The following is a 21,314-nucleotide window of genomic DNA, read 5'->3' as shown; positions in this document are numbered from 1 at the left end:
AGAAAACCATGGTGTGGCAGAAATTACATGTAAATTCATTAACTATAAATGTGTCTTAAACATGGTCAGAATTATGAACAAATACAATCTATTTTAACTAACACAGCAATCACTGTATCACTCTTGTCCACATTGAAAATATCATTCAAACATTAACAGTGTACCCCTCGGCCAATAACAACAACCAAAGCCAACAGGGGTCAGCAAAACCTGGATATCTATCAATGGAAACAGACTGCAGGTGCTTAGATCTGCTGTGTTCTTATGAAAAACACACAAAAAGCATATATTATTGTGATCCATGTCTCACAGAAAGAGATCCCAGCAGACTTAAGATCTGGTGATTTGTGTTAAGCTTTAAAGGTTAAGCTTAATCAGTCCACAGTCAGAAAAAACTGGAAGTTACAATGGTTTGTTCTGTGGATACAGGATAATGTCAGGGTGGCTGTTCGCCAGCTGTAGCTCAGTAGAAGTTGAGGTGAGGCAGCAGGACAACAACCTTAAACATCAAAGTGAATCTACCACCAAAGACAATAAGAGTGGCCCAGTCAGAGGCCAGGCCTGAACCCAGTGGAGATGCTAGGAGAGCAGTTCGTACCAGACATCTTAAAAATATGTCTGAGCTGAAGCAACTCTGTAGGAAGAATGGTCCAAAATTCCACTTGTTGTTTGAGAAAGAGCTTGTTTAGGTTGCTGTTGTTGCCAACGGAGGATTTGACCACTTATTAAATCCAAGGGTCCACTTCCTTTTGCCACAAACACTGTGGACATGTCATGGCCGTGTTCAATAAAGACAAAAAAGAATTGTATTTTGTGTAATTACAGTAAAGCCCATTCATTCGTCTCAATTGGCGGAATTACGTCCACCACTGACCTCTAGTGGCCGTGTACATGACAACCGCAAGAGGTGCGGTCTTAAGCTACTTGGACAGAGTCTCAATCTTGTTCAGGTGTATCCTAATGTTAGCCTAGATATGATGCCAATCTCTGATTAAGCTAAATATTTATACAGCTACAAAAATGTTTTATGCATACAAATTACATCTGTGTGCAAAAAATGTTTTCATACATTTCTACAGCTGCAAAACCTCATTACATGTTACATGCACACAAAAGGTGATATACAAATTCAGGCTGTGAAATTATTTGTGGACTTAATTTCAGACGCTCAACATATTTGATGCTATGAAATTTGTCTGTTCTCAGGATCTCGTGACTGCTTTTGGTTTGAAGTGTGAGCTTTAAGTTTCCCAAAATTTTTCATATTGTTCAACGTGAGTAAAAAAGACAGATCAAATCCATAGGAAACCATAACTGGGGACATGTTTCCTAGTCTCTGAGAAAATGCCTCTATTGTTTGACTAAAACCATGGCTTGATGCGTCTTGGCATCAATAAAGAGTAAATGAGATATTGCGATTAATTATACATTAAGAAACATACTTGGTATTAATTATGATTTCATGAAGGGGAATATCCCTTTTTGAAGTTCATGTGAATTATTTTTAATTAGATCTCCTTGTTGCAATGTCTTTTAAAGAAGGATAAATCTGAATTCTTCCATTATATATTGTTTCTCAACTGATTTTTAGATCTCAAAAGATAACATTTTCTTCCATTCAAAGGTTTGCCAGCAGCCTTTTCTTGACGGTGTATTCTCTTTTTTGGGTTTTGAAAAAAAACCCTCTTAATCTAATTTTTTAATCGTATGTCAGTTTGTTGCAGCTACATGATCTTGACCGTCCGTGGAGCTAGTTGTTTGTGGAAGCTCGTGTGAAGGAAAATGATTTCATCATACAAGTCTCAGTGCTGACAATTGATTGAAGAGAACTTTGCAAAGAAACCCGGCCAGGACATTTTTCAGTGTACTGTGCCCTAAATCAATATCTATCACCAATCTGAAATTAAATCGAGATTGATCCTGGTTTCATCTCCAGGTCTAACACTCGCTGAAATCCATCTAATCACAGCATCCTGAAACAGAAAAGGGATTTTTTTTTTTCATCTGGTTTAACTCAGGATTCATACTGGTAGAATCCACACAAAAAGAACTTGAGTTTTCAAACACTTCCCAACACATGGCACTGTTCAGGGTCTTATCTTTTACAGATGAATGCAGTCGCTGACGGGGGCTGCGGAAATAATGGCAGCTTACCTTGGACGATGAGATGCACTTTTGTGGATTTTGGTTTCTTGTTAGTGAGAATGGAGCAGACGTAAGGCCCCTCGTCGTGGACGTCAACATTTTGGATTTTGATGCTGTACTCTGTGACGGCTGTGTTTTCCATCAGGATGACGCGGGGATCAAGAGACCACTTCTCACTTCCTGCGAATAGAATGGTGGTGCGATTGAGCCACGCCACTCGTGATACTTTGTTGTCCACGTTGCATCTGGTAGAAGAAAAGAAAGAAAAAAATCAGAGGTTCAGGTTTAATAAGAATAATAGTATAGAGCACATGAAACATCAGCGAGAACACCACTCTGTGCAACAAGATGTAAAAGTGCCCTCTAACACAAATCAGTTTAAGGAGTACACTGTAAAAATGACAACTTACGTCCCAGCACAATTAAGAATTAAAGGTTTTCAAGATTTAGTATGAGCAGCAGTTGTTTATAATGGAATAATAAAGTTGTCATGAAAACAACTTTTGCACTTCAGTTCTTGTTTGTATTATACACAACACTATATTATGTATACGTTCATGATAGATAAATATCTTATAACATAAAATCATTGTATATATTCGTCAGAAACAATTTAATGCAACACAAAGTTTACGCAGTAAAAAGTTGTGACAGTGGAAAATGATCGCATATAATTGATTAATACATCATTAATTAAGGAAAAACTTTTTGAGTTGGACAAACTCTGTCTCCATCTAAATGTCATTCTTGTTTGTCGATGGCAAACCTAAAGAAAACAGTTATTTTAAATGTTAACGTTTATTAGAAATATGTACTTTTTGTGTTTGTTTTTATAGTGTACAGGTAAAAAAAGAGTTTCAGACGAGTCATTTCAACCACAATTGAAGCAAAAGATGAACACAAAACACAAAAGATGCTAATGAACATGGGATGGACATTACATTTCCTGGTGAGGAAAAGGTGCACCGTTTGTGTGCTATCTGGAAAATTGAATAACTGACTTGTGGCCTCAACATATTCACAATGTATTTCAAGTAACTAGTAAATGACATGTATACGTTGCAAAAGCACAACACAGAGCATCAGGATGTGACACGCGTTGCCTGTAACTGCTAACACAGACAACACTGACAGTACCTGTGGAAACACAAGTAGAGGTGTTTAAATGTATCTTATGGATGCAAAGCTATTAAGCTGAAAATATTAAAATATTAAAATGACGATGATACAATTGGTCTTGTTAAACAGCATAAAAACACAGATCGGTGTTTCATTTCCCTCTCCCTTACAGTCAAATGGGGCCACATACAGACAGACGCTTGCAGACGATACACAGACTCATTTGTACCATTATGGCATGACATGAATTAGCTGCAGCCGATGATGATGATTTTCTCTGCAGCTGGTGACATTCAACACTTTAACCAGCAAGTGGCCCGACATGAAACGCCTGCGGTCTAGATGTTTTCCACACTGCCTTTTTGCCAATGAAATAAGGGCAAGGGGGATGAAAAAAAAGGGGGAAATAGATGTGTTAGCATCAGATCGTGACAAACCTGGACAGTAAAACTTGGAACTGGATCCAAAATTGACCCTGCTATCGGCAGAGTGTGGTTGTGGAGACCTGATGGGGGTTTTAAACACATTGAACCCGTGGACCAGTGGTGGAGGAGTGGCTCATGATGGTTGATGAATTTGTGTTGAATAAGTTCATAATGTTTCACTTACTCAAACAGTAGTGTGAAATTATATATAATATACATATGTGATATAGGCATACAATATTATATACAAAAGTGTATACAACAATACAAATGAAAACATTCTGCATGTCCATCTGACACCAGTGAAATCACACAGGAACTGAACACCTCTGATGTGTGTTCTGCCAGGTTAAAACAATAACTTCAGATATAGCGAGCTATTACTATAAACTATTGAATATAAACTTAATGAAAAAGACACCCTGGGGTATTTGTGCTTCTTAAAACGGATAGGATTTGGAAGAACATTTATTGATGGTATCAGTGAAGGAATGGAGAGACATTTCAGCTTTTAGTGCCAGTACTTGTTTATTTGTTCTCGTTTTTTAAATTTGAATGTTGTGAATTTGGCACGAGTTTGCATTAGCTGTGGAAAAAAAAACAGTCTTAAAAAAATTCAAAAAAATACCCTGGAGTTTAGGAAGGCTCACAGATGTGTGCAGATGAATTTGGTGCACAAAGCCTCAGCGTCTAGCTGATTAGTCTGAAGGTCTCGGCACAAGTTATCACAAACAGTCCATACAGCACGTCAGCCGGGAAGCTTCACACGGCTGCCAGCGTTTCACCCCAGAGTGACACGCAACGTTCACAGCAAATGGAACAAAGACAAGAGCATTTTTGGTTCACAGATTAACACATACCGGCAAATAAACCTGATGTGAGCAGTCTGTGCGGTCAAGACGAATGTGTGAAGGGGTAAAAGGCTGTTTATATAGGGAGACTCACTGTGAGTGAATCAGACTGACAGCTTCAAAAAACTGAGCTTCTGTTGATTGGTTGAAAAAAGTCCAAACAAAGACAATACAGCACAAGGTGTTTGTTGTGCTCAGGGGATTACTACTTTGCATTCACCTTTCACAGTGATCGGAAACTTATCATGCAGTTGCAACGCTTCTTTGTGATTTAGAATGAATTACGATAATACGTTGTACTCTAACATGTTGACCATATGAGAACATGTCGACAGAAACGTAAGATTAACCTTCCAGCAGTCAACTCAGATGAAGCCACATCCAGACAGACGAGTCTGGGCCTTTGAAACGCTGAACATGAGGCACCACTTTGACTGCCTCACAACAAATATGGGATGAAACATTTGTTTTCCAAAGGGCTGTCTGTCGTGTTTCGGAATATTTGCCTTTTGGAGAAGAACAAGGCTCCGAAATGTACCTTCAACTCGAAGAGGGATATTCAAATTTGCGAAGCGGAGACGGGAAAAGGGAACTTACGGTCGGAGCCAGCAGAAAAAACGTCAGCACAAACATGAGTTGTCGAGGAGCCCTAATGAAGTAAAACGTTGAAGGACTTCAGGCCATTAAACTGTGTCCTTTTTATTTACCCCGGAGAAGGACTCATATTTTACGTAGAACCAATATGTTTTCAAATTATTTAGAAATCCGGTGAAGCCAATCAAAGCCAAGGCTGTAAAAAGCTCTTTATGTTCCACATACGACAGGATTAAACAGATGTATTTTCTACACAAAGAGAGTTATACGCCGACATTGGCTCAGGCATTAGAGTCTTTTTTTGTGTAAAGAATTCCAATATTTAAGAATTAGTGAACGTAACATTTATCATTGAATTGATTTTATATTCAGATTTCAAGTGCAATAGCTGGTTAGCAAAACATTTTTTCACATGAATCAACTTTTGAATTATAGTAGGGGGCATTGGTTCCGTTCGCATGTTTAGGGGATTGATATCCATGAGTGTGTGCAATTGTGCGGCTTGGTTCTAGTTCATTTATTTATTCATGTGAGTTTTGGGTCCCTATATTCCTCGAACAAATCTACAGGGACCAGTTTTTCTTTTAAGAGAGAGATGCTCCTGTAGCAATGTCGGTCTACAAACAGATAAAAATATGACGCTGAGATCAGGGCTAGCGCAGCACATTTGAAAAGCCCCTGCACACACTTCGGCTGAAAGAAAAAAGCACTCAGCTACATGTTTCCGTAGAAGAGAAAAAAAGAAGGTCATGAAATGTAAATAAAACAGGTTATCTTCCCCTCCTGCTATCTCCCTGGCAGGTGCCGGCATGATGCCGGACGATTCAGCTGAATGCAGGTCAAGGCACTGCGAAGGAGAAAAAGGCTTCAGGGGTGAAGGTGCAACAAGAGGACGTTCTCTTTGAGATTCATTTTAGTAGTCATCCTCTGTAGTGACTCTGTGAACATGGCCTGCTTCATATTCATGAAGGTGCACACGTTCACATTGGGAGCTGTTCAGTTCCGATCGCCTCTGCAGGCTACGGAGTCACTCCTGTGGAGCTGCGTGAGGTTAAACGCTCAAGGGCACCTTGTCAGGGGCTACTCTGGAAAGAGGGGCATATTTGATCCCTCTCCTCCCACTACTCCCAGCTGCTCCGGGGATTAAAACCTTTGACCTTCCGGTGTAAGTCTTCAACATTTGGAGGGGAAATTGGCCCACTCACATGGAGGAACATGTCTCTACCCGGAAAGCTTTTTTGTGAAATTTGCCAAATTTTATAAATATCTCTCGTCAACCCGAACAATGGAGCTTGTTTTCAGGTCTCAGGCAAAAAAAAAAAACATTTTGAAAAACGCAACCGCAGCAAATGTTCCGACAAATTGTAACATGGTTATTTCACTCACACACAGATTGTGGTGGAAATATCGTTCTTAGCTAAACACTCCCAGAAAATTTTGCAGATGACAGTAGGTAACCATGTGCAGACTTCTGAAACATCAACAAACTATACCTGAATTTCATTATCATTGGGTGACAGCAGACATTTCCCGGGCAGACATTGCTAGACCTTAATGGAATAAAAGTTCTGAATGGATGTACTGTTTACTGTATGCCCTTCAGGAAAAATTTCCTTGAAAAAAAAAAGGCACATATACTTTCCTAAACTACATAAAACTCCTGGGTCTAACTGTTTGTTCTATTATGTGTGTGTGTTCTGACTTGTGTGAATAAAAGGGACCACAGACACATCCAGATATTTTCTTCTCCGCTACAATAGCAGCACTGTTCACCTGGGACACAGGGAGAAATCAATCATAAAAACACAAAGTATACCAATTTCTCTCCTGGAAGGAGACTCACTAGAGCAGAATGTAATGCAGACATAATACCTGGGTGGAAGCCTGGTGTGTTCCCGATACTAATGTTGTCGCCTTGGCTTTTGGGCCCTTTTACTGTGCTTAAAAAAACAACTTAAATAATCCAGGCACATACTCTAGAGGATGACAACAAAGAATTATGGGAAATGTACCAACCAATTATCCAAAGCAGACTGAGAAAATAGCTGACCTCAAAGTTGTGAGAAAGGTTTTTTAAATCTACAAATACAGAAATGAACATGCACATGGGGCATTCCCTTTATTATAATTATAATAAGGTTGGAGGTTAAATCTTAAGGTTACTCTTATCTGTTTAAGGGGCAGAAAGCTAATTTTAAAACCAATACAAGTTTTGTAAAAATCTGCGAATATTTCCTCACGGTCCACTAGCTGTCAAAAAAAAACTGTCTCATTCAACCCTCGGATTACAAGCGCGTTAATGTGAAAGAAGCGGAGTCGTCATCAGAACTATGAAGAAAGTTTTTATTTTGATACGAAGAGAAACGCCTAGACGTTTTTTTAAGCGACATGGACAAGTGACTTTCTACAAAGTAATATGAAAATAATATGATCAAACAACTAAAATAGAGAAAAAACAGCCTATGTCAGCCTAAAAATATGATGAATTTATCAAGTTAAGTATTGAGTGAATGTCTTTGCCCTTTTGTCTGATGATGATCAAACTATGATGAAGAGAAGCTGAAGTGATGTCAGACTCTTTCTGCTGCTGAAGCAGAGAGGAGAAGTTCATGTGTGATGAAGTCAATCACACTGAACTGTTCATTCATGAGCATGAGAAAAATTTATCAGATTGTGGATCATTTTACTACTAAAATGTATAGTATTAAGTTTTTGTTACTATTTATTGCCAAAGTCTCCTTGTGTTCTCCCGAGCTGCAGTAATAGAATGAGAAAGTAAAACTGGTTACGCTATAAACTTAAGTCACCATGGTGATTCACCCGGGTAAGAAGAGAACCAGCGTCATAGGCCGGTGTGTGCAGTTTGTTATCATCACTCCCCGACGCATTAAGAGACGTGCTAGCAAATGATGCTACGACTCAGGGGTTTTGGCCTCTTGGTTAGGCTGTGGGTTTGCATCCCGGCCAGAGCAGTAAAATCACAACAGCAAAAACAGAGAGACAAGCTTTCTCCAAAATCGCTTATTGCCCCTTTTGAAGGGGTGATAAAGAAACCCCCCCAAAAAACATTCATTTCATATATATTTAGTACATCGTTTTGACAGGATTTTTAGCCATTTAAGACACTTTGCTGACACATGATCTCAACCCTTAGGAGCAGACAGCTGAGAGATCCAGTGGTTTGGAGAGTGGCCAAGAATGGGTGGCGCTGTCACCAACTGCCCGTCCGCAATGCTCAGCTGTCAGTGCACTTAACAACGAAATGGTTTGTGCTTGTTGTTATGATGATGCTTCAAGTTCCGTTTCAAATGAAACCGTCCATGCTCAGAGAGGAAGAGAGAGAGAGAGAGAGAGAGAGAGAGAGAGCTCAACCACATCCTGGTGGCACGATACAGCTGATTAAAGGATCACCCCTTCACTCCACCCCATTTGTTATTAGGATTTATGAAGGCTATATTCTTCAATAACAGTCATCTAATTCACGTATATTCTTTAACTATCTATGTGTTTTTTTTATTGTTGGAGGCAGTGTCAGCGATTATTGCACTGGATTCAAATATTGTACCACGCATGTGGGATTCTCAGCATGTAATCGGTTAGTGTTTGTGATTTTATCTCACTGATAGACGATATCTCACTCTCCTTTATCTGTTTTGCATTACTACCAGTGCAACCCCGGTGTCTGCAGCCACCCAATGAACGTTTCTTTTAAACAGAATCTTTGCTTATTTGTCACGTTTACATGTTTCAGATCGTCCAACTAAGAGAATGTGAGTAAACAAAATCATCCCATTTATTGACGGTAAAGAGTTCTTCCAAACTTAAATCACCCACGTCAAAAGGTAAATGCCCCCAAAAACCAAAAAACTGGTTGTTCCACCAACGGCAGCAATGAGTCTTTTACATCGCTGTGGGGGAATTTCCTCTGACACTTCTTTGCTGATTTGTTTTAACTTAGCCCCATTGGAGGGTTTCCGTACTGCCCATTTAAGGTCTTGCCACAGCAAGCTGTTGTGTTCTTTTTTGGGAAGCAGATGTTTGTGCCTTGCAACTCTCAAGTGGATGCCTTTTTTTTTCTAGCGTCTTTCTTTATGTTGAATCATGAACAACTGAGGCAAAAGAGGTCTGCAGCTCTTCAGATGTTCATCCGGGTTTTTGGTGACCACCTGGAGGAGTCGTCAAAGCGCTCTTGGAGGAATTTTGATAGGCAGGCCACATTTCCAGATCAGTTCTATTAAAGTGACTGTACAGGTCTGGCAGTAATCATGCCTGAGTGTGAGTACTGACATTGGACCCAAATATTGTTTAACATATTGCTTTGACGAATCTAAGGTCAAAATGACTTTTTCACAATGGGCCAGGTAGGTTGTTTGCTTTTTCGCCTTCAATAAATTAAGTTGTCATTTAAAAACTGCATTTTGAGATTACTTGGGTTATATTTGTCTAATATCAGGTTTAGTTTGATGGTCTGAAACATTTAAGTGTATCAAAAATACAAAAATTGAATTTTTCACTGTAACTTTGCCCTTTTTTTCTCTAACCACCATTAAGATGACGGATTACTTTTTTATTATTTTTTTGATCATATCAGGAGAGCAGCACATGAAGTCAACATTTTTTTTACACATCATTCTTATACTGCTGCCCACACATGAACACACGAACCAATCAAAAAAATCCACACTACTCCAATGACAAAAAACACATAAGTGGCAGACAATTGCAGTAAGACAATTAAATACATAAATAAAAGTTTCGAGCATATATTTTGCTTAGTCAATTCCAAGGCTGCTTATTCCTGACCACTCACTACCAAAATAAACACTGAGGGACGACAACTATTTTACAAACTAATCTAAGGTTCCTTGCAATACAATGGATAATCTCTAGTAGGGCAGATTTGACAAGAATTTATCATACCAAAATGATAATGTAGGTGGATGTACATTAAGCCAGACATGCATGATTGAGAGCCATGCAGCATACGACATGAAGTTGAGCAATTTTGCTTTTTGGCCAGTCATGGAGATAACACCAAGAATACATAGTTTTGGATCAAAAGCTATTCCAATGCCAAAACATTTTCTCGATCTCTATTTGAACAGATGCCCAGTACGATGTGATCAATGGACAAGACGACATTAAGTGAAAACATCTGCCTACTTGTTTTTGGCCTGAATCATCATATTTGCTACGTATTTCAGGAGTCGCATGTAATTTATTAATTATCTTATATTGTGTCTCATGGGACTAATCTGATCTAGAAATTTTTTTTGGATTGTATAAAGCTTTGCGCCAGATCTGGTCATCGAGGTGAACACCAAATTCCTTTTCCCAGCTATGTCTAATATTCATTGTAGTCCCATTGTTCACAAGCAGCTGGTCATATATATATATATATATATATATATATATATATATAAGTCTTCACTTTCTTATTAAGTGTTGCTGTTTTCATTATAAGATTATCAAGGATATTGAGCTTTGTTCCACTTTTATAGTATGAAATTGAGTTCAGATAGCTCATAATCTGTAAGTAACGGTAGATATGTGTTCAAGGAAGATGATGATGTTCCTGTAACTGTTGAAAGGTAAGGACGTATTGTTTTAACTGAAACGTCTCAACAGTTATTGGATAGTCATGAAATGCAGTACACACATTAATGTCCCAATGGGATGCATTATGATAAGAGTTGTCCCTTAACTCTTCGTTTAGCTGGAGAATCAGATCAAAATGTTCTGATGAACATTCCCATTAGTCTCAGCCGTACTTGGTGAAAAGTTCAACTGGTAAATGTTGGTGTGCTAAAATGCTACACTAAGATGATGTGACCCAGAGTGCTCAAGAGCAGCCTCAAAGAGCTGCCAGCTTGGCTGTAGTCTTGTTTGCAGATGTTGGAAGAGGAATAAGCCCATCATTTCAAATAAAATAAATAATAATATATTACTATATGTCGCATTCACACATTTGGTAAATGGTAAATGGACTGTATTAATATAGCACTTCTCTAGTTTCACCAACCACCACCAAGGGCTTTAAAGTACAAGTCACATTCACTCATTCACACACACATCGATACAGCGCTTCAATGAACAGAACTTTTTCTATAGCACGTCGTTCATACACTGCTAACACAGCCGGGGTTAGGTTTCTAGCCCAAGGACACTTTGGCACATGGAACTGTAGGGAGCGGGGATCGAAACATTGTCGTTTTGGTCAGTGGACGACCCTCTCGACCCAAAATCTCTGCAAAAAATATTTTGACCATGTACAGGTAGGTTGTCTGCTTTTCCTTAACATACAGACACTACGCTGTGCATGGGAATTTAATAGACATAGAAATATTTTCTGGATGTGATTTTGAGCAAAGTGTCAACAGCAGCAGCTTGAGCTACAATATTCATCCCCTTGATAAAGCAAACAGACATGAGGCTCCTCTGCCAAAGATCCATTAGTTTTCTAACTGTGGTTACAGGGAAGTATAATGTATTACCATTTATCCCGTGTGTATTCAAGGTCTAATTAAATTTTTTTTGCACACGCAAACCTGCTTGTCCCTCAAACTGCACCCGTGTGCTCTCTTATTTGCCTCTGACCTCCTAAAAACTTGATTTGTTGGTCATATTTTACATACTGACACTGGCTGAAACCTGCCAAGGTGCCCAAACACATTTACTCAAATGTTTACTCTCCACCGAACCCACTTGGCAGCATTCACAGGCGGGTTTACAATTTCAAAGTGAAGGGCATCGTTGTCAGGTTAAAAGTAGCAGCCGCTGGTGAGTGGAGTAGTCAAATAGTGCTTTATATCTTCACCAAGCTAGCATTGTTGTCAAGAGCAACATGGGCCGTAGTGCGCACAGGAAATTGAAAAAATACTAATGGAAACTAGGACAAACATTCACAAAACATAATAGAATGCATTCGCCTCATGTGGTGATATTCTGAAAACCCATTTTCCCCCCTCAGCCAAACTTTGGGAACAGGTTTTCCACAAAAATGAAAATATCAACTGTGAGCCCTTGATAAAAAAGTAAATTCCACAGAATGACAATCACACAAGGCTCTCAACATTCTGCTCACCCACCCAACAGGTAGAGGCTACTGTGCTTCATACTATTATTTTCAAACTCAGAATTTTTCTTGTGTGTGTATATATATATATATATATAAATGGCTTGCATTAATATTTCATATGCCACCAGACACAGTAACCCAGATCCTGCTATTTCAGCAGCATTCAATAAAAATATTAAAAAATATGTCTACTGTGTGAGAACTGTGCACTAAAACAAACACTGACAAGACCCATCTGCGAGTCAGCCCCACCCCATGGGTCTGCAGGTAAAGTCTCACACACACTATTCAGTAAATTAATAAGAAATGTACTCAGTGTGACCAGTATACCACTTGACAGTTATGGCCCTTGTAGTAAGTGAAATGCATTGTTCTGTGAAGTGCTGTGTTTTCGTGGGATATGAGGATTAAATTTTAAATTTCACTGAGCACCGTGCAAAATGATTCTTAACAGCAAACCGTGAGCCAAAAACTGGAAGTGAACGTACTTCGTACTGATCACCACGCTACGCTGCCTGAAATGTCAGCACCTGCGAAAATTTCAATTCACTACGAATCAACGCCAAGTTCCACATTTGCATATCTTTTGCATTCTCTGGAAAGCGGTTTTGAGAATGAGCTTGAAAAGTGAAGTTTACGACACGAAGAGCTCTCGCCCTGAGGAGTCCCTGGGCCACAAAGGATTCATATTAAAGACAGATTATTGTTTTCTCACCAAACAATGCCTAGCCCTCAATCCAAAGGACCAAACTGGATGAATAGCATTACTCATACTGTCATTTCCTACTGCCAGTGCAGGGTCAGAGGAGACAGTCGTATGGGGATCAAGCTCTATCACAGTGCTTCATCAAAGTCGAGACGTGAATCAGAAGCAGCGGAGAATCACTCCCCCACAGGACAAGTGTGACAGACATTTTAAGTACAGAATATTTTACTCACTGCTCAGCCACTGGCCTACAGGTTTTTACTCACAGCTGATCATTTCTTTAGATACAACAAGGAAATTGTTCTAATTTTTTGCCTAAAAAGGGAAAAATTATCCTGACAAGCAAGTTTTGCATATAAAAGTAATCTTATTTTATGAAAAAATCATCTATCTTTGTCTCTAATATCGATCTAGAATTACTGGTAACAAGTTACAATAATGGTTTTCATGAAATCCTAGCAGAAGAACAAGATTACTTTTCTTATTTTAGGAGTAAGACTAATTGCATAACTTCATTTTCAGTAAACATTTCTTAAATAATGAGTTTCTTTGCTTGTAATAGGCCAACTTTTTTGAATTTTGGCCATTTTTTTCTAGTTTTAAGACACAAAATGGCCTTTAAACTAGAAAAAGTAAAGTAATTATAAGACACATTATAGCCTTAAAGTGGCAATATTTATATGCTAGTTTTAAGAATTCTAGCCAAGCCAAATTTGCTTATCCCATTTGCAGGTTATTTTTTTTGCTCATATCAAGAATATTTTACCAAATTTAAGAATATTTGACTTATTGCTAGTAGGGCTGTTTTTGACGAAGTATTTTTGAAACACTATGATTTATTTACATGCAAATTGGTTGTAGGCATGACATTTCACCTTGGCGTTTTGACTTACTGCAGGGTGTAAAAGTTGAAGATTTATTTACTTTATTTACTTTACAGGAAATGCTAAAATCATGTGGATACAAAAATAAGTGTAAAGTGCATTCAACTGATAAAACACTGTTACATAAGCAGTCAACTCTATCTCCACTGTGTCATATTCACACAAAGGCATCGTGTTCACATGAATTGCATGTGGTAAACATCACATCTTGAGTTTTTGTTTTTGCGCTTGGACTTAATAGTAATCATCGTCCCTTTGCCGTGAGCAGATACTGAAGGAGTGAACTAATTTATATATGTTGACCTTGAAGAGCTTTATAATATGAACATTTTGCTGCTAAGGGATAGATTAGCTTACCCTGAAATCTCACGTGTAAGATTTCAAAGATGCAACATGACATTAAACAGTGCAAAGGAATCAAATAGCACCTCAGCCAGATTAATTTTATGGCAATAAATTAAATATCTTCTATCAGTTAATTGAGTTGGCAGCTCAGTTTGCACAAGTGACTCAACTGGAAAACTGTGCCGTGTACTGAAAAATGACTCGTGCTCGTTATGCAGATGAATAAATGACCCACTCGGAGGGACTGACCATGCCCAGGTTAGTCTGAAAGATTAAATTTCCATGGTAACTGGCTGTAGGTCAGACTATAAATATTTAAACATGTCCTGAAATGTAATGAATTTTGACATTTAAATATGGCCTGAGGACAAAGTTACTCTAGACTAAAGTGAGCCCAGTTTAACTCATAAGTTTGCTTTATGAAACACTGCTGGTCCATTGAAAGAAATTCACATGCTATTGGGTAAAATCAGCAATGTGCTCCGACAGTGGTGGATTGAAATCTACAATGATCTAAGTATAATACGTATGTATTGCACTTAAGTACGATTTTAATGCACTTGCAACTCACATTGTGAAAATTACCAAATCCATAGTTGGGTTGGATTTTTGAGCCACAGTTAAGTTGACTTGAATATGCTCAAGGGTTTTGATGTGTCCGGGTTGGTATCCGTCTTGAGCTGATTAAACTAGCCCAACATTTACTGCATCACTCCATCATTATTAGGCCAAAATAATGCCAATATAGTGGGAACACAAAATAGGTGTAATTTTTGCATAATACACAACTTGCCCAAACTTTTTAAAAGAATCAATATTTTGGTATGTTGGTCTTAAATGTGAAATAACAGGTGTTTTATGACATTAGTAAAGTCAGTCTCAACAGGCCGCACCCACAGCAGGTTGGGCTCTCAAATGTCTCTTGCCTTTCATTATGATATGAGATTGTAGATGTTTGTATACGTTTTTTTATGTAAAAGGTCTGCAATGTGAAATAGCACAAAGTCCGTGGTAAAGGGAGCTCCTCTCCCCAACCAAGAACTCCGCTCCGCTCTTTTAACCTTGTCACAGTGTTTTCACATTGTTTATCATTTTAGCAAAATCATCCCTGTGTGATGCCTGTTGTCTATTTCTGTTTAGTATGATAAATATATTGTTTTTTTTTCCATTTTCATCCTGTCATTCACGCACAAATAATTGTAAACCTGCCATTCCCCTCTCAGCTCATGCCTACACACACTCTTTGTATTGGATTCATTGAATCACCTGAGCCACTGTACTGCTATGACAACAGACAGTTCCATAGATCCCAGTTGGCCTAACTCTTCCTTTCCGATTTTTGCAAATCTTTAAATCAGTCACCAAGGACCACCAGGACAGCAATATATGGCAGAAACACTTATGCTCTATGCACACAAAGCATGCAATAGTACAACAAATTATTACCATAAATTATTCATAATTATTCACTTAGTATTCATCTATTCAAGGTCATGGGTACTGGCTGCTACATATATCAAATGGATCCTACTGCCATGTCACAATCAATCATGAAGAAACAGATAACTAATGGGCGGCCTTGAGGCTCTTGTCAAGGATTCTTCATCATTGCAATGGTGGGTGTGGGCACAGACAGCCAGACAGCTTGTACAGTGTGTACAGTGGCAGTCGGATAATGACCAGCACAGATAATCATTACACAATTTGTATTGTTTCTTTAGAATTAACAGCTTGAAGCAAAAAAGTAGTAAGAGTAATGTCAGTTTTATTGACACACAAGGTCATGAACATGTCAGAGAGATATACGTTCCAGCAGTTTGCCGTATACTAGACTCTAACCACATAAGAAAAAAAAGAAAAAAAACTCACAAGAAGCTCACTAAGACATTGAACTTCTCTGGTCAGTGTTCAATGAGTGAACCACAGGAATTCACACAAGGTCACATAATATCTCTTTTGTCCGAGACCACATCAGGAAGGAGGGTAGTCTCTCCTCAACGTGATGTCAGAAATCACACCACATTCCAATCTGGACTGAGAGCCAATTATATTTGTTGGATGGATGAAACAATGTGAAAAAATATTTACAAAAATTCAACCTTCTGTCTCTGACTTGGTCAATATCGTTTCCTACATATTTTTTAAGGTAATCTGGTGATAACATTTCTACATCAGGAGAGCTGGAATTGTAATAATGTGGTCTGAGCTGTTCACCTATCATGCGACCATACATCTATGTTGCGTTTATTATACTGTTTTCTCATCATACAGCTTCATGCATTTATGAAAGTAAGAAATAGTTGAGCACTTTGTTACAGAATGAACTACTTATATTGTTTTACAGACTTGCTTGTATAACCGTTCTCTGTCTTGAATAGATTTAACACTTGATTTTCATTCTATCTAATAATTTTGGGGTTATGGTGGGGACAGAATAAGTGACATCACCCATAATATATTAAATTACACAATTAACAATAAAAATGTATTATTTCTCCCTCCAAAAGTGAAGACCGCAGTGTACCCTCCCGTAGAGATGTCCTACTTCTGGGGAATAAGTGGCCAGGTATAAAGACACACTCTTAGCTTTTTTTAACTTACACTCCATCTCACTCTTTACACTCACCATTTCCCTGACCCTCACGCTTACCCTTACACTTTTCTGCATTCCTTTTTTCTTTTTCTTGCATTGTTGCTGGCGTTTGCATAGCCACATTTTTATTTTCTTTGGCTAATGTTTTAATGTTTACATTTATCTCTAGAATTACTTTGATCCACGTCTCTATTCTTTTCATTCACCACATGTTAACATACTTTGTATTGTACTTCAAATACTTGTTTTTCAATTCTACTTTCATAAACTTCATCACAACTTTGAAATATTGTGTATATTTTTGGAGACTTCTTGTCACACACCCAGGGCCAACTCTTTCCTATAGTTTTCCTAACGAAGTCAGGTATAGAAAATAATGAATCAGTGCCAGTTCTACACCAACCACTGTCAAAATGAATGTCGACTGCACACCTACGCCCACAGTCATATCCAGAGCTTCAATTACAACGGAGGGGGCGTGCAGACAGAACTCCATTGCCCGGCAACCCAGGACACCTGTGGGAGAGACCACCTACAGAAGATTTGAATTCAGGTTTCCGGTCCCCAACTACGATCCAAGTTCCAGACGAGAAAGTCCACAGCAAAGTGGAACTCATCCAAGTAGGCTTGTTCCAATCCTTGCTATTAATGACTGGAGTGATGCTGTTACCAACATTGTAATCTATAAATTTGCCTGCAAAGACTCATTAATCCATTCATTAATTCATAGTTTACCATCGTCGTTAGTGTTATCACTGCTCAATCCCATTTTAACATTATTGACCACCATCACCCAAGTTACAACGTATTCATTTTACTGCTATGAATCCATACGGTTCATTAATTCACTTAAGACCTTTTCAGTGCAGTCATTATTTCAATTAGTCCCTACTTATAGATATTAGTCAATAAACCTCCCTTTTTCATGCCCAATTATTGCCTTTGTGTTCCTTTGAAGTCGAAAACTGAGATCTGCTGAGACACAATTCACAGCTTTCTTGACAGAGACTGATCAATTAATAAAATTATCTAAATTTGCTCCGCTGAGGAACCGGTGCTCCTTTTTCATAGGGAGTGCAAATCTGTCACGATGCAACATACTAGCAAGGATGAAATGAAAACACCAGAGCAAAAGAGATTTCACCAATCACACTCAGGAGAGAAAAATAGCACAACGCAACTGTTTCTGGCACATGAAGTTCTGCGTTTTTTTTACAGAATGATGGCGCTCAAACAAAAAGTGATATTTACATCCAATCAGGGATTCAGAAATTTAATACGAGGCACTAACTGCACACAATCTGTTCATTCACAGTCTATCAGGGCTCTGCCATGATTAACTTATCATATAATGTGTTGTTCATATTGTCATATTGATCTTAAATTATTTATTATAATAACATAATGGAAATCCCCGCCTTAAAGGACACTGGACGATAAACACTGGACTTAATTGTGGATTTTTGTAAGGCATGTTCTTGGTTTTCAAAGCATAACTCCCCCAGACCTACACCTCATATTTAATAATTCCTGAAATAAAAATAATGTCAGTTCATTGAATAAATCAATGATCAGATACTGTAACATCAGGGAGTCATTACATTAAATTTAGTCAAATTCAAACAGATAATATGCTTAAGGGCATTTACAAAGGGACACTTACTAATAGTAGATTTACTTCTTACTATTAAAGGGGGAAAAGCATTTAGCTTCAATAGACAGTCATACATTTACTGTGTCAGAACAACTGAATGGAAAAAGAAAAGTTTTAGTCTGCATCCTGCTTCATTAAAACCAAGTTTACCTGATTAATGTAGCCAGTAGTATAAGGATTTGAAGCTGAAAACATTACTGCGCAGAAGCTCTCACCACAATGAAAGATTTATTTTGAGGAGCTGGCGCCTTGTGTCTATTAAAGTACTCCTTGAGGTCAAAATACATCTCTTACTTACTTTTACGGGGGGAAAAAGAAAAGAGAAAAAAAAAATTCTTCATCTCAAATCATCTGGGAGTAGTCTGCTAACTGTTCCACGCTTAAAAGAAAACAGGGCGAAGCAGAACTTTGCCTTATGCTGCACATACAAGAAGAACTTTCTGGAGCTTCTCAGATTTGCCCTTCTACTGACTCCTTTTTGAATTACTCTGTGTTTATGTTCGCCTCTGTGTGTTTTAAAAAATGTATATCTTTCATCATCTCTCATTTACTTCTTATTGAATGTATTTCTTTCCCTTAGAGCACTTTGAATCGAACAGAATCTTATTACTTTCTATGTTTTTTCATATGTTAGTAACACAAAGGTGACAGCCCTGACTTTGTTCAAAGCGATTTACAGTCAATTCTACAACTTGTATCTCCTATGGATGTTAGAGATTGTGACTGCATTAATATTAATGTTTCAGATTTTTTTTACACGGCCTCCTTTTTTTTCTCCTAGTCCTGCATACATTTCAATAGATTATCTATACATCTACAGTATTTAGCTTCAATAAACTTGAACAATATTTTGTAGTGACGTGACCTCCATAGCACTGCTTGTATAGAACCTGAGACGTCCTTCATTAGCTTATGGAAAGGTGAATGAGACCAGAACCTTCAACACATTTTCATTCTCATGAAGTACTTCCCAGGGGTTAGATTAGATTAGATGAAACTTTAATGATCCTCATGAGGGAAACTGATTGAATGATTAATGAGATGTCACTACTTTGATGTTGAGTGTTTTCATACCTCAGGGCACTGGATAAGAACTGTAAGACCAGAACAGCAGCTCAGAAATGTGCCATTTATTGGCAGATTATAATCTATAACAGTTTTTATAGGTTTGCTAATCTCTGGTGCTGGTGCGAGTTTCAGTGTATGAAGGAATGTGATTAGTAGGTTGTATAGGCTATACTGTAGTAGGCTCATAATTAGGCAAATAATTATGATATAATTTTACAATAATGATGTGAAATGTTCCTTCAGCAACATTTCAACAATCAGAACATAATGCAACGCTGCTTGTTAAATTGGTTTTATTTCGTGGAAATATGATCCTTTGTTTAAAAGTAATAGATTGTAAAAGTAACTTTATTACCTCCAACAAGGAGGTTATATTTTCATTGGCTGAGTATTTACAATCAAATTTGTGGAGGGATGGGCCCTGACCCCAGAAAGTACCCATCACATTTTGGAGCGGATATGGATAAACTGGCGTAACCAGGATTTCTTTTTTTTTAAACTTTCTTTAACATGGTGAGATTGGGCATTAGCCTTTGCAGAGGTATGTGCTCTCTGGGTGACCGTCTAGAATATAAGTTTTATCAGATAATAGGTAGGTCAGCTGACCTACTTATGACAACAGCCAGAGTAGAGGTCTTCACACATCCACTCAGTTCTTAGGAACTGAGGTCCGACCTCGGACCCGAGTCGGAGCGGTCCAAGGATTTCGTTCATGCTCAGATTGTTCATTGGCCTCATCACTCTCTCTCTCTCTTGTATGCAAGTTTGGCCTCGCTCCCTCTTTCTCTCCTAATGCTTCACTTCACTTCAGTGTTCTATCTTATTTAAATAGCTGAGGCTGATTTAGCATACCTCCACGCGTGTAGCTTGTTGTCAGCGGTCAGATGTTGTATAAAACTTTCAAAAGTGGATGTCAATTATTGTTAAAAATATTATTATATAAAGAGTCATAACACTCTGTAGCCCTCACTCTGATTCTCATAATACTGTCAGTTATTACCAAACTATGTTAGTTAGTGTATAATATTCATGATTGTGTAGAAGTTGTAGGAAAGTTGAGACGAACAGACTACGCCTGTGTCAGTCCTTTATTCGCACCAAGAACTAAAACAGCGGGAAAATGCTAACCCTGATTGCCCCTCGCAACTGCGCGTTACCATCAATCAATCAATCAACATGTATTTATATAGCGCTTTACATCAACCACCAGGTATCCAAAGCACTTTACATCAAGAAGTGTCACAGTGCTAAGTAGTAAAGACAATCTGAATGAAAAGGTTTTAAAGTGGGATTATAAAAGTGCCAAGTCAGAGATTGAACGCAAGTCGGGAGGTCATTTGTTCCAGAGTTTCGGAGAAGCAACTGCGAAGGCTCGATTACCCCACTTTTTATACCTCGACCCTGGGACTTCTTAAAAACAATTTGACCGGAAGACCGCAACGCCATGTTGTACTTGCGCGGAGTTAAAATCTCTGACAAAAAGGCTGGGGCCAGAGCATTAATGGCTTTAAAAGCAAACATTAAAATCTTACACTTGATTCTGAATGGAACCTGGGAGCCAGTGGAGAGAGTATAAAATGGGTGTAATGTGTTCACGCCTGGGGGTGTTGGTTAAAAAGCGAGCAGCAGCATTCTGGACTAGTTGGAGGCACTACAGCATGTGTTAGGAACAGTCAGTGCGTAGCAGTAATCTGACTGTTAACCGCGCTGCTTTAATGTAAATTGATCGTGAATACTATATTCACTTTTGTAGCGGTAAACATACAACACGGCACTGGTTTAGCTCTTAACGGGTGGCCGGCATGTAAATGGTTCCACCTCAGGCGACATGAATTGTCAATCGCTGCGGCAG

General features: G+C 38.4%; 1 protein-coding gene across 2 annotated transcripts in view; it reads right to left on the bottom strand.

Annotated features, from left to right (window-relative positions):
- Window positions 1-21,314, bottom strand: part of opcml (opioid binding protein/cell adhesion molecule-like) — a 257,691-nt gene that overhangs the window by 76,354 nt on the left and 160,023 nt on the right. For both annotated transcript variants that reach the window (XM_035626940.2, XM_047330590.1), the window contains one exon: window positions 2,155-2,390. In XM_035626940.2, the coding sequence (XP_035482833.2) occupies window positions 2,155-2,390 (236 nt within the window). The remainder of the gene's footprint in view (window positions 1-2,154; window positions 2,391-21,314) is intronic.

Source organism: Scophthalmus maximus, chromosome 2 (assembly GCF_022379125.1).
Source record: "Scophthalmus maximus strain ysfricsl-2021 chromosome 2, ASM2237912v1, whole genome shotgun sequence".
Taxonomy (NCBI): Eukaryota; Metazoa; Chordata; class Actinopteri; order Pleuronectiformes; family Scophthalmidae; genus Scophthalmus; species Scophthalmus maximus.
Note: the sequence above shows the minus strand (reverse complement) of the source record. Positions and strands in the feature narration are given on the sequence as shown.